The sequence below is a fragment of the Acomys russatus genome, chromosome 6 (assembly GCF_903995435.1).
Source record: "Acomys russatus chromosome 6, mAcoRus1.1, whole genome shotgun sequence".
In the NCBI taxonomy this organism is placed as follows: Eukaryota; Metazoa; Chordata; class Mammalia; order Rodentia; family Muridae; genus Acomys; species Acomys russatus.
The window spans coordinates 24794751-24822471 of NC_067142.1; the positions used below are offsets into that span (position 1 = coordinate 24794751).

The following is a 27721-nucleotide window of genomic DNA, read 5'->3' on the forward strand; positions in this document are numbered from 1 at the left end:
GGTTCCCTGGAACTGGAGTCCCAGGCAGCGGGCCACCTCGTGTGGATACTGGGAACTAAAGCAGTGTCCACTGCAAGAGCACATGTGCTGTGCTAAGCACTGGGCCCCTGACCCCTCTCCAGCTGTGCAGCTGATTCTTTTATGCTGAGTACATATTCCTGGGCCAGAAGATGAGATAGTTAACTGCTACCGACAAATGCCAGGGCAAGGGTGAGGAAGACACTCACTCATACTTTTCTAACATGATCATGAACCTCAATGATTCAGTTTCTCACAGCCTGTCATTCTCAGGTAGACAATAAAATTCTAAATATCCAGATACATTCTACATACAAACTAATGTTCAGTCCCCAAGTCAGTCTCTGCATATTTACTGCAACAGATCACAAAAGCACTTTAAGGGCTTGCAATAGAGGCATTCCTAATTCTGTTGTGTTCTGTGTATTACGGTGTTATTCCTGTCACTGCTGTTTTATGTGTGTCAAGATTATAACACATAGCCAGGCATGGTGGTGCATTCCTTTAATCCCAGCACTTGGGGAGGCAGAGGCAGGCAGATCACTGTGAATTCAAGGCCTGTGAGTCCAGAAGAGCCAAGGCTACACAGAGAAACCCTGTCTCAAAACAAGCAAACAAACAAAAAAGATTATAAAACACAGCCTATTTACTGTTCTACAAATAACTGGTAAAACCTTATGTTCACAAGAAATTCTCTACCCCACACATGCCAGAGACTTAAACAAATCCCAGTGTCTTCTCAATAAGCAAAAATCCTACCAAACATGTAAACAGCCAGCTGAAGTGCACTGCATGAAGAAAAACCATCAGAAAGGGTAATTCAATTTTAATTTATTGTCATCACTTTTCTTCATGATCCAGATATTTTAAAATGCAAAGAAAACGAACTTTTCATGATATGTCAGGGACTGGCACTAAAAAAAATTCAGACTGCAAATGAGTTATACAAATGAAAATATCAAATGGAGATCCAGTTATCAAAATGAAAGCACTCAACATATTAAAAGTTCACAATTATTTGTACAGAGCACATAAAAAAGTCAGCTTGCTATCCAACCGCTGTGCTTTTTAAAGAGCTACTGCAGAATTTGAAGAAAATAGACATATTAGTTAACTTATAAAGAGATCAAAGAGCCTGAAACAAGTAGTAAAAAGAAATTTTTGCCTTTATTAGAATGGCATTAGGCCTTAAATATGCCAATTTTGATAATCACATTATTGTTTTAATAAGAAACGACTCTACAGAATTGCAATACTGGTCCAACAGTCTTGTCTTTTCTTTTAAAGCAAGAAACAGAATGTGAGTAACCGGAAAGCAGGGCAGGCATCGGCTAACCCAGGAGACTAGCTTCTTAGATCCAAAGCATTTGCAGAGAGAACCGTTGGTGGGCTGGGGAGGGGTGGAGCAGCTCAAGATAACTGGAAGCCAGAGTGTGCACCAAATCCCGTGAGGCTGCTTGTTGAATTCATCTTTTCCTTGGTCACATTGTTTCCCTCCAATACTACAGTTTTTCTTTGACTTTTTTTTTTCCTCAAAGTATAAAAAAGTATGAAATATAAACAAGCTCCAGCACCGCCCACTCAGCAGTGCCCAATCAGGCATTACAGAGCTCTCTACACACCCACAGAGCCCAGCACATTGGGTAAGTCAATAATATACAAAATATCAGGGCACAGAAAGAACTAAAACCCATTTCTTTTTTGATACACTTAAAATTCAAATATTCAACCTAAAGGAAAACAATCGTTTTGGCTCTCTTCTACATCTGCATGTTGACACACTCATTAAATATTCCTGTATGATCATGTTTGGTTAAAAACCTCAGAACCATCCATTCAGACAAAAACAGGTCACCAGAAAGATTATCTCGTTTCCATCTCCCTAACCCCAATAAAGAAGTCAACTTTAGGACATGACTCCAAACACTGGATTGTGACGACAAATGCTAGGTCCAATTTCTTCATAATCCTTTTTGGTGTGGCATACTTGGTAGAACTCAGGCTAGAAACAAAACAAAACATTTTTAAAGGTCATATTCTCAGCCGGGCAGAGTGGTATATGCCTTAAATCCCAGCACTCAAGGAGGCAGAGGCAGGTGGGTTGCTGTGAATTTGAGGCCAGCCTGGTCTACAAAGCAAATCCAGGAGAGCCAAGGCTACATACAGAAAACCTACCTGAAGGAAAACAAAAAACAAAACAAAAAACAAAAACAATCAAAAACAAAAAACAAACTACCATATTTTCTGGCATATAAGAAGACTCCCAACTTTTAGCTTTTCTAGTAAAACATAGTTTGGAATATACACACTGTATTAGACTACCCCTCTTCCAACGCACACCCCGTGCAGCCGACTTGGGCTGCAAACTCTATATTTTATCTGGAAAAGTTAAAGTTGGGAGGGTCATCTTATATGCCAGAAAATAGAGTAAATAAACAAACAAACAACGGTCATATTCTCCTATCTTCCAATGGTCTGTAAAGGAGACGCTTTAAAGTAGGTATTAAATATACAATATTTATCAGTCTGCTTGTGGCTTTTGGACAAAGCTTAGAACTCTACAAGTCATGGTTAAAATCTATGATAGATAAATCTGTAAGCACTACAGGACCACTGATCAAATTCCACTATGCACCTGTCTCTGCTGGGTTCTTCTGGGCTTTCCCACTTGGTGACAAGAATCTAAAGCACAGCATGAGCCTAAAGAATCAGGAACCAAGACTACACTACCGGTGTGTCCATGCCCCTCCTTTTTCAATTGCTGCATTACTATTTTCTAAAGGGTAAGTTACACATGCACCTCGATAACATGGCATGACTGAGGATGACTAAAATTAATAAAAAGGACAAGTTTTATCTATTTTAAATGGCTTTTATAGCCAGTGCTGTGAATCTAGTAATTTATATTTAAAACCTCTTTATTTTAATAGCCCATGCTCTAACACAACAGCACGAATATTTACTGAGCTAATGATATCAGAACATGTTCTAAGGGAGCTTTAAAGATGTTTTGGTCTGGAGAGAGATTCTGGAATGATTGTCTTTATTCAGTTTCAAACATTATACTTCCTATGCAATAAAAGCTAACATTTACTTTGATATTTCTATATATTTAACCAGAAATCTCAGTAAGCTCAGGAGTATTACTTCCACACATTTAAAAGAATTTTCCCTATGATAAATGTTAAAATGCAGTATAATAAGCTCACTCCAAAGTGTGTGTGTGTGTGTGTGTGTGTGTGTGTGTGTGTGTGTGTGTATGTGTGTGTATGTGTGTGTGTGTGTATGTGTATGTGTGTGTATGTGTGTGTGTGTGTGTGTGTGTGTGTGTGTGTGTGTGTGTGTGTGTGATATGTCTAGTAGGGAAAAGGTCAAAAAAAAATTAAAGTGAAATGACTTCCAATTTTACAAATACTGTGTGCATATATGTACAAAAAATTTTAAGTTCCTTATCTTCTATCTAAAAGATAAAAATTTACAAGTAAATTTACATACCGTGGAAGCCAGCATTGACCCTCCAAACCAGACTGCATACCGCTGCATGTGGTGTGTAATAACTTGTACATCAATAGGCTTGGGCTAAAAAGTAACACAATAACATCATTTCAACAATAAATACAGGCAACAATTTCCCAATCATTTACGCTTAAATGTGCATACATAAAAATAAAATTACAAAGTCCAAGTGGCATGAATCAGGAACTGAGATTATCTACGGAGTGGAGGTGGAACACGGAGGAAGCAGGACGGAGAGGAGCAGGCGTTATAGTGTACGCAGCACAGCACTTACTTACGGAAGCTTCTCTATTTTATAGAGCTCTACCACACAGGAGGTGAGAAGCTCCACACAATGACATGCGTTTGAAGAAACACAAATGCCATTACCGTGCTTTGTTCTTACAGCCTGCATAGATGCACCAACTTATCATGCTGTACCCCATAAACATGGATAATTAAATACTAAACATACAATCAAATACATGAAAGGAGACATGGATGAGGCACAGCCAGGGGCAAACAAAAACTATCGATTCGTTTTGGCAACTACCTCACCTACAACTATTTCAGGAAAACATCAGTGGATACCAAAACTGTTGGCTGAGATGGCTGCACAGGCTGAAAGCCCTCCTCTGAGGTTCTGTACAGGTAAGTGCAAAGCTAACAGCTCCAGAGGAAAACCTGGGTACGCAGGAGGAACCAACCCCTCCAAGTGACCCAAAGGTGATAGGTGTGACAGTTCATGTCATGCATCCGCTAGTGCAGTGCAGTAGAACTGACATGATATTGCTTCTGGGATGTGACTGCCAAAGCACAAACCACATGCACCCAAAGAGAACACCAAAGAGGGCCCTAACTGGAGTGTACAGAGCCACCAAGACAGCTCAGGAGTAAAAGGTATTTGTTATTATCCCAAGGTTGCCATCAGCAGCAACATGGCAGAGGGATAAAACCAACTCATGCAAGTTATCCTCTGACCTCAACATGTGTGAATGTGTACACACACACACACACACACACACACACACACACACACGCAACCGCACATGTACTCCAAATAGATAAACGTCAAAATTAAAAAGAAAAGCAAAAAACAAAAAAGGAATTATGTCCTTTGACCAGATAATATACCATAGTTTTTGGGTTTTTTAAACTTTCATTCTGTTTTTCTTTTGCTAGACAAGTCATTCTTGAATCAACTGGTGAAATCTGCCTCAGGTCAACCACCACACCTTGTGTGTACAATCCATGCATGAAGTAAGTGTGTGTGTGTGTGTGTGTGTGTTGGTGTGTTCTTGTGGAGGTTAGAGAATAACACCATGGAGTTTTTTTCTCTCCTTTCACTTTTCCTTGGGTTCCAGGGATCAAACAGGGCTTTCAACAAGCATCTGTCCTGGCCAGGCCACCTCACCAGGACCTGCTACGCAGAGTTTAAAACTATGCCACCTGTGAAACCCAAGCCGGCCTTTCATACACTGGAGAGGTAGGTGTGTGCCAGAATTGGTTGGTTGAGGAGGAAGCCAAACATAAAAAACCTATTGCAAAAGCAGTCGGCTTGAGCTGTGAAGTCATGCGATTACTCCACAGAGCTCAAAACAGACCAAAGTGCCAATGACAGACAGCATGCCAGGATTCTAGGGACAGCAACCACAGTCTAGTAGTACTCCTGGTAGATTGGTCTTAATGCGCCTAAGTGAGAAACTGGCAAACATTCCTGTCCAGCCTGCAATAACCAGGGGGCTGTGAAGCTTCTCCGTCAACAGTTGAAACACCAACCTTCAATCTACCACCACTCAGCTCCTCGCTTAACTTCAGCCTGGCATCTACGGTTCTTTTCAAATCTCTCTGCAAACGACGTCCAAAGTCCCTGAACATGGTTGAACCACCAGAGAGGACAATGTTCTGTGTGGGTAGAGAAAAACAAAACAATTACGACCTATATTTTAAAGGAGGACCCATCTAAGACAAATACACAATAATTCGACTGTGTCCTTTCTAAGACATGATCCTCTAATGCTCAACAAAAATAAACGTTTTAAAATATGCTATTAAACATGAGGAAAAGAAAACATAAAACTCTAGTTTTTGCTATAAACACTAACCTTGTAGAGAGGACGCCTGACATCAATGGGGCAATTCTGAATGACTTCATCTACAACTTCTGAGATAGGCTGTGTAAAATCTGGATTAGCAAACTGAAAAACAAGTAAATTTTATACATGAGATGTAGGATTGCTATTGACTTGAATATTACAGTAACAAAACGTTGATGAATCCAGCTCAGGAATGAAAAGGACCCTGGTGGTCAACAGACGAAAGCTACTAAGGACAGAAGTCACCAGGCATGATGGAGTAGGCCTTTAATTCCAGCACTCTTGAAGCAGAGACAAGCAGATCTCAGAGAGTTTAAAGGCCAGCCTGGTGTACAAAGCAAGTTCCAGGACAGCCAGAGAAACCCTGTCTCAAAAAAAAAAAAAAAAAAAAACCAACAACAACAAAGAAAGAAAGCCATGCCTGTACTATGAGACAGCAGACATCATAGTAAAAACTTCTGTACATGGCTAAGAAAATATGGACACGCCAATATTACCATCTGGAAAACAATCTGTCAACAGCTAACAAAGATTCAAAAGTACACATTGGTGGCTCTGCTTCTACAAGTCCCCAAAGGGAACTCTGATCTGTGTACTTTATGTAAAACAGATTCAACACAGCAAAAATGTGCTACAAAGATGGCTCAACAAAATAAAGCACTCTTTGCTCTTGCAGAGGACCTGGGAGCTCTTTCTATTTGCACGGACCCCAGCTTGTTTCCAAACCCCCATGGTGGCTCCCACTCTCCTTTAACTCCAGTTCTGACCTCCACAGGCATTAGGCACATATGTGTGCACAGACATACACAGTACAAAACACTCACATCATCAAAATTTAAAAATCTATAAAAAGGTGAAAATCACCAACAGTCCATCAGTAAGGGTGAAATAGACGCCATACGCCCTAGCATTAGATTCTGCATCTCCCAACTTGCCTGTGTGGACAGACTTGCAACCCTCATACCAACAGGCGACACACACATGCAGAGCAGCGTTTTCAACCCAAGGACACATCCCTGCTTAAAGCTGACCAGGACAGTACTTTGTCTTGCTCAGCTGCCACACTGTAAAAACGTCCTCTTCACTCACTTAGTGTTGGGGTTTTTTGTTTTGTTTTTCCCCTCCCTACTATGGCTTGTCATCTTGCTGTTTAGATCGCCATCGAAGGCACAGTGCTGAGTGTAGTCCACATGTGTCTAGGAAGAAGGCTGGGCTCTGTGTCTTACCCAAACAGTGCCAGTTAGGCAGCCTCCTTCAGACAAGGACAGAGGTGTCGATTAGCTCAGACAGAAGCACAGACAGGCCAGATGCATGCAGACAGGATGATGAAAACACGGGGCTGACAGAAACCTGACCCTTCGCTGCCCTTAGGAGTTAACAGCTCAGTGTTCAGTACTTCGCAGTGTTCTCGAGAACTCCATCAACAATGAAGAACAAAGAGCCAGTGGTGTGTTCAGTGACACACCATAGTTAAAGTAAAGCCATTTTATCTGTGACCCTCAAACGCAAACCCACATGCTGAAAGATTTTTTAAAAAGATTTATTTATTATTTTCTATATAGTGCTCTGCCTGAATGTACACCTGCAGGCCAGAAGAGGGCACCAGATCTCACTATAGATGGTTGTGACCACCATGTGGTTGCTGGGAATTGAACTCAGGACCTCTGGAGGAGCAGTCAGTGTCCTTAACCTCTGAGCCATCTCTCCAGCACCACATGCTGAGAGTTCTAGCTGGGAACTAGACCCCAACATTTCATTACAGGGAAATGGAAAGCAGAGTTCAGCTCAGCTATCTCTAGATGCCGCTTGAAGAGACGCTCACACGTGGGCAGAGGCTGACTGACTGTGAAAGAAAACATTTGACTGAACACAATTTTTGTTGGCTTTAGACTGAAAACTCTCTGAAAAGCTTCAGTTTTCAAAGAACTGTGCTTTAATAAGCCCATAATACTTTAATTCGGAACCTGGCACTGATTTTAGTTAAGAACAAAACCAAAACAAACACCTTAATTTTCCCAAAGCGAGAATGAAAATATCAACAATTTGATAGACAAAATTCTTTTTTGTTGCACTGACTGATTTCTACCAAACCCTGCTACTGTTAAGGCAGAGCTGCGAAGTTTACTCATTGCCCTTTGTCGTCTCCACTATTTACCTAAGACAGCCACACACACACCCTATTATCTGCCATGCTGTGAGCAAAAGGCCAGAGCAGGGCTGTTCATTCCACAGCTGCCTCTGCATCCACTGCACAGTATTCACTCTCCTCACTTCTGATTTTATGGACCCAGACTCTTGTTATGAAGCCTAGAATTTTCCATAATCCTTCTACTTTAATCTACTGCTGAGAGTTGGAATCATCAGCGTGTGCCACCACTTTCAGTGTTTAGTTTTTAATCAGAAATGCACAAAAGCAAAACTTTACAAAACCTTTAAATGTTTCTATACCCTGTATCCACCACAGAAATTCGGATACAGGAAGAAATGAAGTTTAACTTGAGCTCTCTATTGCAATCTAATTAGTGGTTAGAGGTGTACGCTGCTCTTGCAGAGGACCTGAGTTCAGATCCCAGCCCCTGTGTTGGGCAGCTCACAACTGCCTGTAACTAGCTCCAGAAAGATCCAACCTCCAGAAGAACCGACTCTGTCTGGCTTTGGAAGGCACGTATCTATAAATATAGTTTAAAAAGTTAAATATTTGGAGCTGGAGAGACAGCTCAGCAGTGAAGAGCACTGGCGGTTCTTCCAGAGGAGCCCCAGCACCCACATGCCCGGCAGCTCACAGCTATCCAGGTCTAGGTCTAGGTCATCAATGCCCTCTTCTGTTCTCTGTGGGCACTAAGCAGGGAAGTACCACATAGACACGCATCCAAGCAAACAGCCATATACATCAATAATAAGTAATTAAGAAAAGGGGAAATCAGATTAATATGCAGTAAAGCAGCAAATATTTTATAAAGTTGAAACACTATTAAACAGGTTAATAAATTACTCCACGTTCCTCAATCCTTTAATAAACTCAAGAGCGGCTAACACTCAACCTTTCCTTCAGCTTTGTTCTGGGAGTCAATGCTAGACCTGAGTATTGCCTGCTCAGGTCTCAGCAGCACACAGCTGTGGAGAACTTCAAAGAAGCTACTGAAGGAGGATTACTCAAGTGGACTGAACATACCAAATAAATACAACATCCCGTATCTTTCTTATACTTAGAAATATTTTCATAAATTTAAAGCATAAAAGGGCTTAGAATTTTTCTTTTAAAAATTTCAAAGTGCCAAATATACTCCTAAAAGAAACCAGTCCTTTCTAATATTTGTGAACTTAGCAGCTCAAAATAGACTTTCAAGAGGATGTCTGTATCACGCCCCTTTCTCAAGGCTCAGGGATCTACAGAAGAAAGAGGCTGAAAGAACAGAGAAGCCAGAGGTGGTAACTAACTCCAAGGAAACAGTGTCTTCCACACGTAACAGAAATGGCACACATACAAACCCAGAGAGGCTGCGCAGCACACGCAAGACTTTCACAAGCTCAAAACAGATAAAATTGCAGCACCCCACTTCTCCATAGGAGCCTATCAAATGCTTTCTCCACATCAAGACTTCTGCTTAACCTATTCCTAAGAATAGAGTCTTCAGAAAACAGCTTCTTGAGCTATTTTTATCCTTCCCCAAAGCAATGAAAGCACACAGAGGGGTTGGAAGTCCCCTAAACGAACAGTTTCCAGATGGCACATGGGCTCAGACAGACAGAAGTACTGACTGTGGCTTGACTCATGTTCTAAGAAGTATCAGGCTAAAAAAGGAACACAGGGGGACAATGAAGGAGAGAAGAGGCAGTTATCTTCCACAGAATAAAGTTCAAAGTCAAGCCAGGCTTTGACTTTGCATGGTGGTGCACGCCTTTAATCCCAGCACTCAGGAGGCAGAAGCAGGTAGATCACTGTGAGTTCAAGGCCAGCCTGGTCTACAAAGGGAGTCCAGGACAGCCAAGGCTACACAGAGAAACCCTGTCTTGAAAATCCAAAAAGAAAAGGGTTCAAAGTCAATTCAAAAATGCCTAAAACTGGGGACTAAGGCGATGTCATGGGTGCAAATCCCTACAACTCGGATGCTCTCTTTTGACTTTGCTTTTGCTTTTGGGGGACAAGAGGTCACACTGTGGAGCTCAACAGACTCTAGATTCTCTGGCCTTAGCTTCTAGAGTAACAGCTGCAGACCTGCAGCACCATGCACTACTAAGTAAAAGTCTACACAGACTCATCTGCTCTGGCCTTACTACTCACTCTGGCTGCAACTACATTTCACTTGAAAGAATCAAAGTTACGGACTTGAGATCCAAGATGGCGGCGAGCAGTGTGGACCGCGTTTGGAGGCTCCAGTGAACAATTCAGGGAATTGCACAGATTTCTGAGCCAGGAACACCGAGGTCCGAACATCACGGCAGCGGGAGTGCTCCACGGTTCGGAGGGACCAGGGTGCGGAGGACCTGCGTGCCCCTGCACACGGGAGGAGCGTGGTTTTTCTCTGATCGGAGCGGCAGCGGTAGAGGCGGCAGCACCAGCGGCACCAGCAGCGGCGGCTGAGGTTTGCAGCTCATAGCCTTTCGGTGGAGGCGATTGGTGTGGTGGCTGGTGGGAATTGCTGCGGGAGAGGGGACTCGGGGCAGGATTTGGGTCGCGTGGAGCCTTTGGACCCAGATTGGACTCGGCGGACAGTTCGGCCCCAGAGTCCCGGGTATTGGCCCGGCCCAGCAAACAATTCTGCCTGAGGCACTAACTCAGCGTGGCCATAGCTCCCCTGCTGTGGCGCAGGCTTAGTTGAGCACGCTGCTCCACACTAGGCACTACCTCAGCTCAGCGGCAGCTCCCCTGCGGTGACACAGTCTGGGCGGAGCACTTGGTTTCACCACAGGCGCTAACTCAGAGCAGCCGCAGTTCTCCTGCTGTGGCGCAGGCTTGGTGACGTGCTTGGTTCCATCCTAGGCACCACCTCAGCTCAGCGGCAGCTCCCCTGAGGTGACACAGTCTGGGCGGAGCACTTGTTCCACCACTGGCGCTAACTCAGAGCAGCCGCAGTTCTCCTGCTGTGGCGCAGGCTTGGTGACGTGCTCGGTTCCATCCTAGGCACCACCTCAGCTCAGCGGCAGCTCCCCTGAGGTGACACAGTCTGGGCGGAGCACTTGTTCCACCACTGGCGCTAACTCAGAGCAGCCGCAGTTCTCCTGCTGTGGCGCAGGCTTGGTGACGTGCTCGGTTCCATCCTAGGCACCACCTCAGCTCAGCGGCAGCTCCCCTGCCGTGACACAGTCTGGGCGGAGCACTTGTTCCACCACTGGCGCTAACTCAGAGCAGCCGCAGTTCTCTTGCTGTGGCACAGGCTGGACAGAGCTCTCGGTTCCACCAGCTCTAAGACTCTGGTTGGACACAGTGTACAGTTTGAATCCAGAATTCCTGGCTGAGATTGGTGGTCAGTTCGGGCCCTGAGTCAATAACTGACCACAGCACGCACTTTGGGCCAAAAGGCCCTAGTGGAGCTTGGTGCGTAGTCCCAGCCCAAAAATTCTGGCTGGGCCCTGTGTGCATTTTGGGCCCAAAATCCCTAGCTGAGCTTGGCAGACGGTTCTGGCCCTGAGAATCTAGCTGAGTTCTGCCCGTGGTTCGGTCCCAGTGCTCCTGGCTGGACTTGGCAGGGAACACAGAAGGCTGTGGATACCTTGGCCTGACCCAACGCTCATTCAGAGACCCAGAACAATTGCAGGATCCACAGCAGAGAGGGACTGAGGATCACTGGCTGTGAGAGACCAGAACAACAGGGCTAACCTCCTAACATCCACACCAGTGAAGCTTTGAGCTCGCAGCCTAGGGAAATCGTAAGAAAACAAGTGAATCTATCATCAGACACCCTCCATTCAACTCTGGAAGCTACCCAACAAAAACAAAGACGGCAAGATGTCTAAAGGACAACGAAAAAGCATACGCAAAAAACCCCAAAACAACATGGCGTCTCCAGTTTCCAGCTATCCCAAAGAAAACCACCCAGAGAACTCAAATACAACGGAAATACAAGAAAATGACCTCAAATCCTTAGTAATGAGGATGATAATGGAGGAAACAAATAAAATTCGTAATCAAATGCAGGAAGACACAGACAAACAGGTGAGAGACATAAAAGAAGCACATAGAGTGGAACTGGAAAAATTGCAGGAAAATGCAAACAACCAGATGAAAGAAATAACTAAAACGGTTCAAGCTCTGAAGACCTATAAAGAGGCAATGGAAGAAACTCAGGAATATACAAAAAATCAGATGAAAGAAATCAAAAAATCAGTTCAAGATCTGAAAATGAAAATGGATTCAATGATAAACACACAGACAGAAGAAAAACGAGAACGTGAGACCTCAGAGAAGAAGGCGAGCAACACAGAGGTGAGCTTTTCTAACAGAATCCAAGAGATGGAAGAACGAATCTCAGGGCTAGAAGATACAATCACAGATATTGAATCAACCATTAAAGAAAATGCCAAATCTGGAAAACTCCTGACACAAAACATCCAAGAAATTAAGGACACCATGAAAAGAAGAAATTTGCGGATAATAGGCATTGAAGAAAGAGAAGACATCAGACTCCAGGGCCCAGAAACTATTCTCAACAAAATCATAGAAGAAAATTTCCCCAATCTAAAGAAAGAGATGCCTATAAACATACAAGAGGCCTACAGAACACCAAATAGAATTGACCAGAAAAGAAAAACTGCCCGCCACATAATAATCAAAACACAAAACATGCAGAACAAAGAAAAAATATTAAAAGTGGCAAGGGAAAAGGGCCAAATAACATTTAATGGCAAACCTATCAGAATTACACCTGACTTCTCAGCAGAGACCATAAAAGCCAGAAGGGCCTGGAGAGATATCCTGCAAACCCTAAGAGAACACAGATGCCAGGCCAGACTACTTTACCCAGCAATATTATCAATAACCATTGATGGAGAAAACAAAATATTCCATGACAAAAACAAATTCAAACAGTACCTATCCACAAACCCAGCTTTACAGAAGGTACTAGAAGGAAAACTCCATCCTAAAGGGTCAAGCTACAACCAAAACTACCCAGGAAATAGATAACTATCCCATGACAAAAACACAACTACACAAACGCTCGACTGGAAACAACATCAAAATTAAGACTCTTAACAGTCACTGGTCATTAATATCTCTCAACATCAATGGCCTCAATTCTCCAATAAAAAGACACAGACTAACCGAATGGGTACATAAACAAGACCCAACATTCTTCTGCATCCAAGAAACACATCTCACCCATAATGAAAGGCATTACCTCAGGGTAAAAGGTTGGAAAAAAATATTCCAAGCAAATGGTCACAAGAAGCAAGCAGGGGTAGCCATTTTAGTATCGAACAAAATAGACTTTCAACCAAAATTAATCAAAAGGGATGAGGAAGGACACTTCATACTCATCAAAGGTAAAGTCAACCAAGATGACATCACAATTCTGAACATCTATGCTCCCAATACAAGGGCACCCACATATGTAAAAGATCTCCTAAAAAAGCTTAAACCACACATCGATCCCCACACAATAATAGTGGGAGACTTCAACACCCCACTCTCACTGAAGGATAAGTCATTGAAACAGAAACTAAGCCGAGAAATAACATCATTAACCAATGCCATGGGTCAAATGGATCTAACAGATATCTATAGAACCTTTCACCCAAACAAGAAAGAATACACCTTCTTCTCTGCACCCCATGGAACCTTCTCCAAAATTGATCACATCGTAGGTCACAAAGCAAGCCTCAACAGATACAAGAGGATTGAAATAATACCTTGTATCCTATCAGATCACCATGCTCTTAGGCTGCAATTCAACAACAACAGAAATAACAAAAAGCCTACACGTTTGTGGAAACTAAACAACTCTCTGCTAAATGACACCTGGGTCAGGGAAGAAATAAAGAAAGAAATCAAGGAGTTTCTGAAATTCAATGAAAATGAAGAAACAACATACCCAAATTTGTGGGATACATTGAAAGCAGTGCTAAGAGGAAAATTCATAGCACTAAGTGCCTTTAAAAAGAAATTGGAAACATCGCACATAAGCATCTTAACAACACAACTGGAAGCCCTAGAAAAAAAAGAAGCAGAAACACCCAAGAGGAGTAGACGCCTGGAAATTATCAAACTCAGGGCTGAAATTAACAAATTAGAAACTAAGAAAACAGTCCAAAGAATCAACAAAACAAAAGCTGGTTCTTTGAGAAAATCAACAAGATAGACAGACCATTAGCCAAACTAACTAAAAGGCAGAGAGACAGTATTGAAATGAACAAAATCAGAAATGAAAAGGGAGACATAACAACAGACACTGAAGAAATTCAAAGAATCATAAGATCCTACTTTGAAGGCATATACGCCACAAAATTTGAAAATCTAAGGGAAATGGACGATTTTCTTGATCAAGTTCACTTGCCAAAGTTGAGTGAAGAACAGATAAACAAGTTAAATAGTCCCATTTCCCCTACAGAAATAGAAGCAATCATCGATGGTCTCCCAACCAAAAAAAGCCCAGGGCCAGATGGTTTCAGTGCAGAATTCTACCAGACCTTTAAGGGCGAGCTAATACCGATACTCTTCAAGCTACTCCAAAAGATAGAAATGGATGGAAAATTACCAACTTCATTCTATGAGGCCATAGTCTCATTGATACCTAAACCTCACAAAGACTCAACAAAGAAAGAGAATTTCAGACCAATTTCTCTTATGAACATAGATGCAAAATACTAAATAAAATACTTGCAAAACGAATACAGGAGCACATCAAAGATATCATTCATCATGACCAAGTAGGCTTCATTCCAGGCATGCAGGGATGGTTTAATATACGGAAATCCATCAATGTAATCCATCATATAAACAAACTGAAAATAAAAAACCACATGATTATCTCCTTGGATGCAGAGAAAGCATTTGATAAAATTCAACACCCATTCATGTTTAAAGTTTTAGAGAGATCGGGGATACAAGGCACTTTCCTCAACATAATAAAGGCTATATACAGCAAGCCAATAGCCAAAATCAAAGTAAATGGTGAGATACTCAAGGAAATTCCTCTCAAATCGGGAACAAGGCAAGGCTGCCCACTCTCTCCATATCTCTTCAATATAGTACTCGAAGTTCTAGCCAGAGCAATAAGACAACAAAAGGAGATCAAGGGTATCCAAATGGGAAAGGAGGAAGTCAAATTATCCCTCTTTGCAGATGATATGATAGTGTACATAAGTGACCCTCAAAACTCCACCAGAGAACTCCTAAAGCTGATAAACACCTTCAGCAAATTGGCTGGATACAAAATTAACTCAAAAAGTCTGTAGCCTTCCTATACACAAATGACAAGCTTACAGAGGAAGAAATTAGGAAAACCACACCCTTCACATTAGCCACAAGCAATATAAAATATCTAGGAGTTACCCTAACTAAGCAAGTGAAGGACTTGTATGAAAAAAATTTCAAAACTCTGAAGAAAGAGATTGAAGATGACCTGAGAAGATGGCGTGATCTTCCTTGCTCATGGATCGGGAGAATTAACATAGTAAAAATGGCCATCCTACCAAAAGCAATCTACAGATTCAATGCAATCCCTATCAAAATAACTACACAATTTTTTAAAGACATTGAAAGTTCAATTCTGAACTTCATATGGAAAAACAAAAAACCCAGAATAGCTAAAACAATCTTGTACAATAAAAGATGCTCCGGAGGAATCTCCATACCTGATCTCAAACTGTACTATAAAGCAATAGTACTTAAAACAGCATGGTACTGGCACAGCAACAGGCTGGTTGATCAGTGGAATCGAATCGAAGACCCAGATATGAATCCACACACATATGGTCACTTGATTTTTGACAAAGAAGCCAAATCCATTCAATGGAAAAAGGATAGCATCTTCAACAAATGGTGCTGGTCTAACTGGAGGTCTATGTGTAAAAAAATGAAACTGGACCCATATTTGTCACCTTGCACAAAACTCAAATCCAAGTGGATTAAAGACCTCAACATAAAACCAGAGACACTAAGCCACTTAGAAGAAAAAGTGGGAAAGAGCCTGGAACATATTGGCACAGGAGACAACTTCCTGAACAGAACACCAACGGCCCAGGCCTTAATGTCAACCATTAATAAATGGGACCTCATGAGGCTGAGAAGCTTCTGTAAGGCAGGAGACACTGTCAAGAGAACAAAGCGACAGCCTACAGACTGGGAAAAAATCTTCACCAACCCTACATCTGACAAAGGTCTAATATCCAAAATATATAAAGAACTCAAGAAATTAAACACCACCAAACCGAATAACCCAATTGAGAAATGGGGCTTGGAACTAAACAGAGAATTCTCAACAGAGGAGTATCAAATGGCTGAGAAACACTTAAAGAAATGCTCAACCTCCTTAGTCATCAGGGAAATGCAAATCAAAACAACTCTGAGATTCCATCTTACACCCATCAGAATGGCTAAGATCAACAACTCAAGCGACACCACATGCTGGTGAGGATGTGGGGAGAGAGGAACATTCCTTCATTGCTGGTGGGAATGCAAACTAGTACAGCCACTTTGGAAATCTATCTAGTGCTATCTCAGAAAAATGGGAATAGGGCTTCCTCAAGACCCAGCTATTCCACTCCTTGGAATATACCCAGAAGATGCTCCAGCACACAACAAGAAAATTTGCTCAACCATGTTCATAGCAGCCTTATTCATAATAGCCAGAACATGGAAACAGCCTAAGTGTCCCTCAGTAGAAGAGTGGATAAAGAAACTGTGGTACATATACACTATGGAATACTACTCAGCTATTAAAAACAAGGAATTCCCGAAATTTGTGGATAAATGGATTGAGCTAGAAATGATCATAATGAGTGAGTTAACCCAGAAGCAGAAAGAATCAAATGGTATATACTCACTTATATCTGCATACTAGCCCAAGGGGCATGTCCCACGGAAGCCTTCACTTACCAGGAAACTGGGACAGAGGGGAAGGCATCCTATTGGGACTCTAAATGAGAGACGCATGGGAGAACAGCAAAATAAAAGGATCCAGAGGGTCCTAGAAATCTACAAGTAGAACAATATGATAGGCAGATTTGGGCCCAGGGGTCCCGCTCAAACTAAGGCACCAGCCAAGGACAATACAGGAGGTAAACTTTAAACCCCTTCCCAGATCTAGCCAATGGTCAGAATATTCTCCACAGTTGAGTGGAGAGTGTGATACGACTTTCTCACATACTCTGGTGCCTCACATTTGACCATGTCCCCTGGAGGGGGAGACCTGGTGGCACTCAGAGGAAGGACAGCAAGTAGCCAAGAAGAGACTTGATACCCTATGAGACTATATAGGGGGACGTAATCCCCCTCAGGAACAGTCATAGGGGAGGGGAATAATGGGAAAATGGGGGGGGGGAGGAATGGGAGGATACAAGGGATGGGATAAACATTGAGATGTAACAAGAATAAATTAATAAAAAAAAAAAAAATAAAAAAAAAAAAAAAAAAAAAAAAAAAGAATCAAAGTTACTCATGTTATAGATTCTTCACATGCTTGTCCCCGTCACACCTAAGCAATTGCTAAATCATTAAACCCACATTTTGCCTCACCTCCTTTCTCCATGACATAGACATTTATTTACCTGAAAAACTGCAACGCACTCACCTGATTCCAACCTGGTTGCTGTCGTTGCTGTGACACACAACAAGCTCTTCTCAGCAGACGTTATGTCCGTTTGTTGAAGCAACTATTCTTACTTAACTACCTTTCTTATTCTCTAAACTCAGAAGAGTAAGATTAAATCATCTTTCCCTTTCGATAGCCAATGCTTAATCTGAGACCATGAAAAGTCATAGCCAAGTCATAGCTAAGTGAAAAAAAGCAACTATCAAAAAAGCAACTATCAAAAAAAATGTTCTTGATGCTACGTAAGTACAGGAGGCATATTCTACTAATATAGTTAAATTTGTAATATCGAGTTACCTAGAGAATCTATTATTATTTTAAGATTATCAAAAGCACCTACTGTATTATTTTAAGATAGTCTTTATGTTCCTTAGATTCCACAGATCTGCGACTGTTCTAGTAGATGTGACAGTAGCTGACATCTGCACACAGTCATTGTTTTATCGTAGGGGCAAGCGTTTTCTGTAGTCTTTCCAAAGGTTTAAGCTGTCACAAACTCAGAAAGGCTACCCTCTGCTCCTGCTCTTCCATGACCTCCCATTCCCCAAGCCATGAAGACAATGAGGCAGAATAATAGACAAGGCTGCTCTAACAGACGCCTGTTCTCAGGGAGGGGGAGAGGACAGCGGTGACAGAAATCATACTATGGTGCTGTAGGACACAAGTCTGTTAGATTGATTCTCTGAATTTCTTTTGACTTTCTGCTGCAAATCTCAAAGCAATTCCATTCAAAACCAAGCAAAACCACCAACTACCAGGCATTACCTCTGGATGGAAGAAGATCTCCGGTCCCAGGAATCGCTCGTAACCAACATCAATGGAGAATTCTTTCTTTGAGATCGCGTTGACTCCGGTGTACTGTTTGATCCACTTTGACCCATCAGTGTCATACTTGTTAAACTCTTTTACTAAATCTGGGCAGACATAACTATAACGTTCCTTAAAAGCAAATAAAGAAGCAATTTATTTTTCTTACTTTAGGTAAAGTTAAAAGCAAAAACATAAAGAAGATAGCAGATAGTGTATCAGTCAAACAGAATCAAATGAAAGAGTTTCATTAAATATAATTATGTAATTTTGATAGATGATATTTTAATACTATAATATTACACTGTGTAGTACAAATGAATAGCTCGTACAAACATAATGTTTTATTCCATTCATCAACACAACTAAAATCTGAAAAACTAGACTTGGTCTTAACTATTTTAATGCTACTTTATAAAAATATGCATTAAAGTCTTCAACAACTACTATCACAGTAACAGAATAGAATATTCTAGAAAGGAAAAATGAAAATGTATACACAAAAAAAGAACACTTATACCTACAGAAACTTAACACAGCTCCTTTATGCCTACTTGGAACAAAACTAATTCTGATCAAGGTACCAAATAATGAAAAAATTGTTATGCTGCTATTATCTGACAGTGCCCCACTGCTTCTATTCCCATCAGTTTTGAGTACCATGTACAATTTCCTATAATTGTGCACATCAAGGTCTAATCCCAAGGTAGCTGCAATTATTATCACAGATAACAAAAAGATACAAAAGGCTGTCATGCTGTGGTGTCACAGTGGTGTACACCTTTAATCCCAGCAGCGGGGAGACAAAGGCCTCCCCTTAACTCACTTCTGTGAGTCGAGGGCCAGCCAGGGTTATATAGTGAGACCCTGTCTCAATCCCCTGCAGAAGGGGAAGACTCCTAGGGAAAGAGAAGAACTGCATTATCTTGTACATCTCTCTGCAAACCATGGAGGTGGGAATTTCATGAGGAGATGTTTCTCAAAAGACCTTCAGACTGAGCAGTCTTCCCTAGAATGAACTTAAATTCCCAGTGGAATTTGTTTGCTTTGTCTTAATGTCATGGTTTCCCAAAGAATCTAAAAATAATAGTGTTCATATTAATTTTTTGTGTATTTAGTAGTTTGGGGGTTTTTTTGGTTGGTTGGTTGGTTAGTTTTGCTTTTTGAGACAGAGTCTGTCTATATAGCCTTGGCTGTACTAGAACTCTGTAGACCCGGTTGACCTCCAACTCACAGAAATCTGCCTGCCTCTGCTCCCAAGTGCTGGCATTAAAGGCGTACAACACCATGCCTGGCTCTATATATTTAGTTTTTAGGTTACCAACTTGAGATAAAGTTTGGAAACCATTTAGTAGTCTCTTTAATATACAGGAAGTAGTCAATGCACCTTCAAGCCTAAACTTGAAAGAAGACGTCTTCACAAATGTCACACAAAGAGATGCACATACTGGAGTTGTTTTTGCATAGCAGGTTTCCATATTCCAAGCATGAGAACTACAGAGAAACTTCAGTTCTGCTGACACGTGGTAAATTTAAAGAGCAAAGCCAAAGGAATAAGGAAAATGTTTTGCTTGCATGCATGAAACCCTGATATCAGAGTACACATGGTCAAAACCTAATCACATACCTCACATACCCATCACAGTCTCTGTCCAGGTTCCACGCCACTTGAGTAACACAATGCATCTATACTGCAGAGCTCAACAAGCCAATCATATCAAATCAACTTTTAATAACAGAAAACTGTTAGGATTAAAATAAAGACTTCAGAATAAAGTGAGATGTAATGATTTCTGGGTAAAATAAATCTTTAATAAGAGGAGTAATCACAAGAGTGTTTGTCAGAACACTCTTATGCTAGCCCTCTTAATTTGTACATGGAGAGAATATGCAAAGGGCAAGTGATCATCAACCATTTACTTGTGAGAAATAAAGAAAACAGCTTAAGAGGAATTACTTTGATGAGAGGACTAACGTAAGAAGAGTTCCTTGCAGTTACAGATCTGCCAGAAGGCTGAATCACACTTGTACAGCTTACCTTCACTGCTTTAGCAGTTTCCAGGGACTGTTCAGGAGGGATTCCTACTTCTCGGTCTCGCAGCAGTTGCTGAATAAAATATGTTATATCTCTTCCTGCAATTGGAATGTGTTTAATACAGCTGCCGATGACATATCCTTCAGCCTGTGTGCAAGGGAAAGGTATCAAATTTACCTTAGTAGTCTCAGGGTGCTAGGGGGCTTAGTAAGGAAAGCACGTCCTTTGAAGCCTGAAAACCCGAGTTTAATCCCTATAATCCACACAGAGGTGGAAGGAGAACCAACTTCACTCACGTGCTCTAGCACAATTATGCCTCACCCCACTCCGATATAATAATTTTTAATTATATTCCTAAAATTAGTCACTTAAAAAAATTAAGAGCCATTTCTTAACCAGATGTGGCAAGCATGCCTAAAATCCCAGCCTCTAAAAGGCTAGGGCAGGACTCAGGGTGTCTTCCTCATCTCTTATTGCCTCGAGACAGTGTCTCTGATTGAAGCGGAACTTGCTGTTTTCAGGCAGTCTATTGAGTTCTTGAAACTAAGCCATCTCTGTTCCCACTGCTGTGATTGGGCCCACACAGCTATGACCTGCTTCTTATGTGGCCGCCGGGGATCTGAACGCAGGTCTTCATACTTACAGAACAATTGCTTTTATCCCACAATTATTTTAGATACTACTAAGAAAGAAAAAAGAGCTATCAAGTAAATTACACAAAGCTATTAATGCTAGGCACACCCTAATAAGTATTAAAGATACCCAAAGGCTAAACTAAAGGGGATAGATATATCCACACAGTTAACTATGAATTGGTAATATAAGAATGAAGTAGTATAAATGCTATTAACAAAGATGATCTTGAAAATTTTTGTGTATGTGAACACAGCCCATCACTAAGACCAGAGGACTTAATTCCCTTTCTCTGAAGTTGCTGGACAGGCAAACAAAAAGCCTGTGGTTGGCAGGTGTAATATGCACCATACTCAGAAGCTGTCATGTGCTATGAGCTCGCTGAGAACTTTCTGTCCTGAGTGTGCTCATCTTATTTCCTCATGGCCCATGATGCCAGCTGAGACCATCAGCCCACATTTTCTGCCACTTTCCAGTCTTTAAGTGAAGGTCAAATCTGGGGTTAATCATGCCATACTAGTGAGGTCCACAACACTGTTCTCAGCTCTGTGACCTTCATCAGTTACAACCATAACTGTGACTGTGAGACACAGCATGGCAGGCAGTGGTCATCTGCCTCCTTTCAGCACTGCTGATTCTATTAAGATCCTTAAGATCCTCACGAGGCCCATGATGGTGGCTCAGGAAGATGGCGGAAAGAGCTCCAAGCCTTGTAAAGTCATCAATGGTTCCTACCATTTACCTTCAGGTACACTATTTCACATTCTCTTTAGCAATTTTCTGTGCTTACCACAGGAATGACATGAGTGACTCCATCTCCACTGTCTATTACTGTACCCGTCAGCGTCCGCTCTCCTACTTGTCTTGAGGTCCAGGATGCAGCTAAGGCAAGAACAGCCTAAAAAGTAGTAAGATAGACAAAAATAAACTATTAACAAGCTAACAGGGACCTATAGAAGTATAGAACTTCTATAGAACAGAGTCTATAGAAGTAACCTGTAATGACACTACACACTTTCTACAGGTCACTGAGAGAAGTTCCTGGGGCTCTTACTGCATCAGGACATTTAGTTCAGAGTTTAGTAGGAATACTCTTCCTGGTGCCACAAGCGACACAAACACATAACAAGTGCAGTACTACCTTGCCCAAACTTAAATATTACCTGGACTGCCACAAACTACCAAGGTATCCAATCACCAACATGAGCCAGCAAGCGCTACTCTTAAAAATTCAAAGTTCCTATATTCAATCTGCAGTCAGTACTGCGTAACAAGTACCTACACCAACAAGGGCACCACACCTCCAGACACTGTGGGTTAACCAGAAAACCAGTAACAGGCAATACCATTTTTCTGACCAAGAATCTCATCATGGCCAAAACAATTCTTTCTGGGAGGAACAAAACAAAACAAAACTTTCTTTAAACTAAGGGTATCATTTTTTAAAAAGCCAATTTCTTACAATCAAAATATGAGCAGTAACTAAAAACAGATGATAAAACTGACTTACAATGTAATACCTAAAAAGAACCAAAAAGAGGCATCCCCTTTTTTAAAATTCACAACAGTCTGAAGCCAGCAGTAAGCCATCCCATGTGGCTCATCACCTTATTTTAACAAAATAATCATGTCAATAGTACAATGAGTGCTTATCACCAAAAAATATTTTTAAAGGTTTTACAAAGATTTTCAAGTAATGCTAAAAGACAAAAAAGAAGAAAAAGGGAAGCTGTTTGAGACTTCAGAAATCTATCACTTACTGCTAGAAACTGTCTGTGATCACTTTTTACAAGTCTTTTATAAACAATTAGGATCCCGAACTAGGCTATGTATCTGTTAATGTTATCGGGTTACAGCAATCTTATGACTACTGCACATCAACAAAAAGGAACAGGTATTAAATGAGTGAATGAACAGCATGGAGGAGGACAGGCAACGTGCAGCACTAAGGCACCAGGACCTCTCAAGTCCAATGCCAGCCTGAGCTACACAGGAAGACCTATAGTCTCCAAGCATCAAACCAAAGAAAGCAGTCAAAAGTCAGACACGGGAGAAAATGCCTGCATTCTAGCACTAACGCAGGAAGATCACAACAACTTCAAGCTTGAATTACAAATTTAGACACAATAGATTGAATGGACAGATAGAAGGATGGATATAAAGAGATTTTTTAAAAAGTAAGAGAGGAAGAGAGGGAAGCAAAGATACATACATATATTCAAGAACACAGAAAAATCAGAAGTATGGAGGTCAGAGGACAACTTGCAGAGTTGGCTTTCTCCTTCCACCATGTGTGTCCTGGGTCTGAGCCCCGGTCATTAGGCTTTGTCAGCAATCACCTTTACTCACTAAGCCATCCTGCCAGCCCCATTAACTTACTTCCTTTGGCATTTTTATCTTCTTGTCTATAAATATTATCTCTCTTTCCTGTTTCTAAATTATCGACTCAGGAGACTATGGTATGATTTGCATTATGATAAAGTTTTTGGAAAAAGAAATCTGCATGGTTTAGGAGTAAATTAAGCCTCAACAAAATGTAAAAGTCAAGCTTAAAATAGCATAAGTCACATACCTGCACAGCAATGTACAAGCCTGGAACATTGAAGGACTCAAACATTATTTCAGCAGTATATTCCCTGTTTTCTGGAGTATTCAGTGGAGGTTCAGTCTATTGAATTAAAGAATATTTTAAAATAGAGAGTGTGAGATCATTTGAAACTTTATGGCAATTTCTAAAGGGAAAAGAATTTATAAAGTAATTTAAAAGGCACTAAATTTATAGGAAGAAAGACACAAAGACTATAGGGAAACTATAGAGAATTAGAACAGGTATACACATACATAAAAACAGTATGTTCTCAGTACCCATATGTTCTTTCTGCTTTTGCTCTTTTTGTTTTCTTCCTGTTTGTTTTGTTCCATGCGGGCTTGTTTTAATTTTATCTTATTTTATTTTTTTAGATGCCTGTTTGTATTCTAACAAAATAGAAAAGAAAGGGTATGGATTTGGGTGGGAAAGTTAGGAAGACTTGTGAGGCACTGGGGGAGGGGAAGTGTAATCATAACATATTTAGTATAACTGAAATTTTTATTTTCAATTAAAAAAAAACTGAAGTGCTCAATATCATTACGAGTCACCAGGAAAATGCAAATTAAAACCAAAACAAGTCTGTACACCCTCCATAATGACTAAAGTTAAAAAGAACAACATACTCAACACAGGCTAGAATGCAGGAGCAATCTGATGACAATGATAGATGAAGAGTTGCCCCAGCCAGAGTTCTAAGCCAGTAAAACATGCATTGGCCCTGCAGCAAAGCAAGTCCACAAAAAGAGACAAGACTAAGTGTAGGGAGACAAGAATATTCAGAGTCAAAACCATTAAACTTCATGACACAAGTTTTACTGTAGCACATCTTGTATGAGTTTATTTATGTAAAACCCAAATATAGGCAAAATTAATCTCACTTGTTAAAAAAAATTAAAATAGAGTGAAAGAGTAGCTGTCTCTAGGGAATGAAAAGCACACATTTAGCCAAAAAGGGCATTGATAATATGCTGCTTATGTTACTTACACAACTATCAAACTAAAGGTGCTTCAATTATCTGTTTCTGAATACTATTTTAGAGGGGCACATCTATAGTCATTCACTGCATTAAATATGCTCCGTGGGGCTAGAGAGATGGCTCAGTGGTTAAGAGTGCCACCTGCTCTTCCAAAGGTCCTGAGTTCAATTCCCAGCAACCACATGGTGGCTCACAACCACCTATAATGTGATCTGATGCCCTCTTCTGGCCTGCAGATATACATGCAGGCAGGAACACTGTATACATAATAATAAATAAATCTTAAAAAAAAAAAAGTATAGTCTGTGGCTATTTTAACTCTACAGTAGGGCTGAATAGGAATAGCTGTGACAGTACCCATTAAGCTCTCATTTGGTTTCTTCAGTAACCCTTTCTTTCTTTCCTTCCTATCCACCCACCCATCCACCCATCCACTCACCCACCATCTATAGCTATCTGGTCCTTTTTCTTTTGCCAATCCTGGCCAAACTTCATAGAATGATTCAGATTTGTGGTTTGCTTGTTTGTTTGTTTTTCAAGACAGGATTTCTCTGCGTAGCCTTGGCTGTCCTGGACTTCCACTGTAGACCAGGCTGGCCTCGAACTCAAGGAAATCCACATGCCTCTGTCTCCCAAATGCTAGGAGTAAAGGTGTGCACTACTGCATTTGGCTAGATTTGTGTTTTTTTTTTTTTTAAATAAGCAAAATAAACTGTTTGATGATCAACAGACTAAGTGTTTAAGCATGAAATGATTCTCATGTGTATTAGCTCATTTTGATGTGATTCCGCATCAAAATAGATTAATGGATAGATAAACAAATGAGTATCAAAGCAACTGTGCTACATAATTATATTGAAATGTTAATTATTAAACTTAGGCTGTAGGTATGTGACCATAGTAAGGTTCTTTTCATTTTACTGTCCAGCTACAAAGCACCATAATGAAACACTGAATACTGAATTAGCAACACTTATGTTCAAGTAAAAGAGAAGATACAAGACAGCCATTTCGTGTTGTAAGATACAAGGGGAAAAAAGGAAACGTTCATGTATTCTACTAGGAAGTTAGCAGTATTTATCAAACAGTTTTAAAAAACAAATCAGAAAGGCTGCTTCCCACAGAGCTGCTCTATCTCACCAAGCACAGGCCCAGAAGCAATGGAGCCAAACAACTGTGGATGCAAGCCTCAGAAACTGTGAGCTCAAACAAAACTTTCTTCCCTTACATTATCTTGTTAGTGACAAAATAAAACTAACACAATTATTTATGGGTTATAACATAATGATTGCATATAATTATCAAAACCGTTTACGTAATTGCACGTTAGAGCTGGGCCACATTGCTACTCTACATACAGCAGATGGAGTTAAGGATGACATAGTTTTATACAACAAAATCTTTCAGACATGACAACTTAATAAATGATAAAGTATGCTTACTAATGGTATCAGAGACCATTAAAATATTCTTCAAAAATTTCCTAGTAGGCTAGGCATTGGAGTACATGCCTGCTAACCCAGCATTTGGGAAGGTAAGGTAGAATGGTCCTGGGTTCAAAGCTACCCTGTGCTTACGAACTCCATCTCAAAAAAGAGTCCCCAATAAATCATAGTGTGTACTTACCAAAAGAAAGTAATGGTCTTCAGGTTCTGCTCTTAAATATTTAAAAATCACTTGCTCCATAAACCTTTCCATTAAGTCCCAATCTTCAACTATACCATGGCGGATTGGCCACTATTAAAACAAAATCCACAAGTTAAGTCTTATTAATGTCAAAAAACAGAACTATAAATACAAAACCAGAGACTATTTATTCACTCACTAGTACATATTAGAAAAAAAAAATGCCATTCTTTAGGTATGTTGCTACCACAACCTTAGGCTATAAATGCTTAAGGAGAAATATACATACTTAAGTGAAATTATTTTTACAATGTACATTCAGGTAGTTGAAAACATAAGGTAAATATGTCAAAATGTTAAACTTTATCCTAATTTCCTTATACCTGTTCTATCTCTAACATATAACACACACTTGGAAGCTGGATATGGCGGCACACACTCACTGCTCTAGCTCCTGAGGAAGCTGAAACAGGAGGGCAGAGTGCTCTGGATGTCACCTCAAAATAACAGCGGTAGCAAGTAAGTAAATAAAACATTGTTAGACAACTAAAATAATAACTATGCATATAGGATTTACTGTAGAAGGCTACATAGGTTTCTGTTAAAGCAGGCAATCCTAGGTTATTGGAAAATCCACAAGCATGTCTGCAAAGTTTAAAATTCACAAAGATACACCGGTTACACACCAAACCACGTGCTAGCCTACAGGAAACTTTCAACATCAGAGTATGCTGCACTCCTCCTTCATGACAATGCTTCTTTGAAAAATTGGGTTGCCAGTTGTCACTATGATATAAACCAAATACCTTACAAAACAAAATCTACTTTTAAAGCAAGAAAAAAAGAGTAGCAATGTCTAATCAGTCTACTGTGAACAGCTGAAGCATACCAACAGGAACTACTAACCATGAAGGAAAAATACTTTTCAACTAAGTTGAAAAACTTAAGTTGCCTTTTTCATGTGGCCATGATGGCGCTTGAACCTTGCTAGCCACTTAATAAACAACTGTCACATACATTCTTTTTCAAAATCAGGTGCCAGTGCAATATAAAAGGCACCAAGAAGGCTCCTGAATCTCTGGACAGGTTACCTTTCACACACTCAATACCTAAGTAGCAATGAATGGATAACCCAGTGCTGTCCTGAGCACTCTTGGCCACAATACGTCATGAGGCATGTTACTGTTTTTGCAAAAGAACATCCCCTTGTCTAGGCCATCCTCACTAATCACTATGCTCATCTAACACTCCACAGTGCCGACTCTTCAATGTTCTGACCAAACCAATCTCAACTGTTTTCCCAGATCTCAAGAGAAGGATTGAATCTCCTTCAGCAAATCTGTAAACTTCTGCTATGATGTTAGTAATACTCCCTGTAATTATGAGTGTATGGTTAGCTCTGTGTGTTATGTATACATGAGCACAGGTGTCTGAGAGTTCAGAAGAGGGAGCCTTATCCTCTGGAGCTAGAGTGAAAGGCGGTTGTGAGCAGAGGACCCTCTGAAAGAATAGTATGGGCTCGTAACCTCTGACCCATCTCTCTAGGTCCATTCCTATCAAATTTGTCATCTAGAATGCATTCCTCCAGCTTTCTCTAAGACCTGGTTATGTTCCTCTTTTTCAGTTTTCTAAGCAGAATTTATCATTAAATGTCTCCTCCATCTTACTTTTGCAACTTATCCTTTCATCTCTCC

At 40.8% G+C, this 27721-nt stretch overlaps 1 protein-coding gene across 1 annotated transcript in view; it reads right to left on the minus strand.

Annotated features, from left to right (window-relative positions):
- Positions 1 to 829: 829 nt before the first annotated feature.
- Positions 830 to 27721, minus strand: part of Actr3 (actin related protein 3) — a 50072-nt gene continuing 23180 nt past the window's right edge. The window contains exons 5-13 of the mRNA XM_051147280.1: positions 26028 to 26138; positions 23407 to 23502; positions 21625 to 21732; positions 20205 to 20348; positions 18125 to 18298; positions 5619 to 5711; positions 5293 to 5418; positions 3514 to 3597; positions 830 to 2020 (exon numbers count right to left, since the gene is read on the minus strand). Coding sequence (XP_051003237.1) covers positions 1925 to 2020; positions 3514 to 3597; positions 5293 to 5418; positions 5619 to 5711; positions 18125 to 18298; positions 20205 to 20348; positions 21625 to 21732; positions 23407 to 23502; positions 26028 to 26138 — 1032 coding nt within the window. The 3' untranslated portion in view covers positions 830 to 1924. The remainder of the gene's footprint in view (positions 2021 to 3513; positions 3598 to 5292; positions 5419 to 5618; positions 5712 to 18124; positions 18299 to 20204; positions 20349 to 21624; positions 21733 to 23406; positions 23503 to 26027; positions 26139 to 27721) is intronic.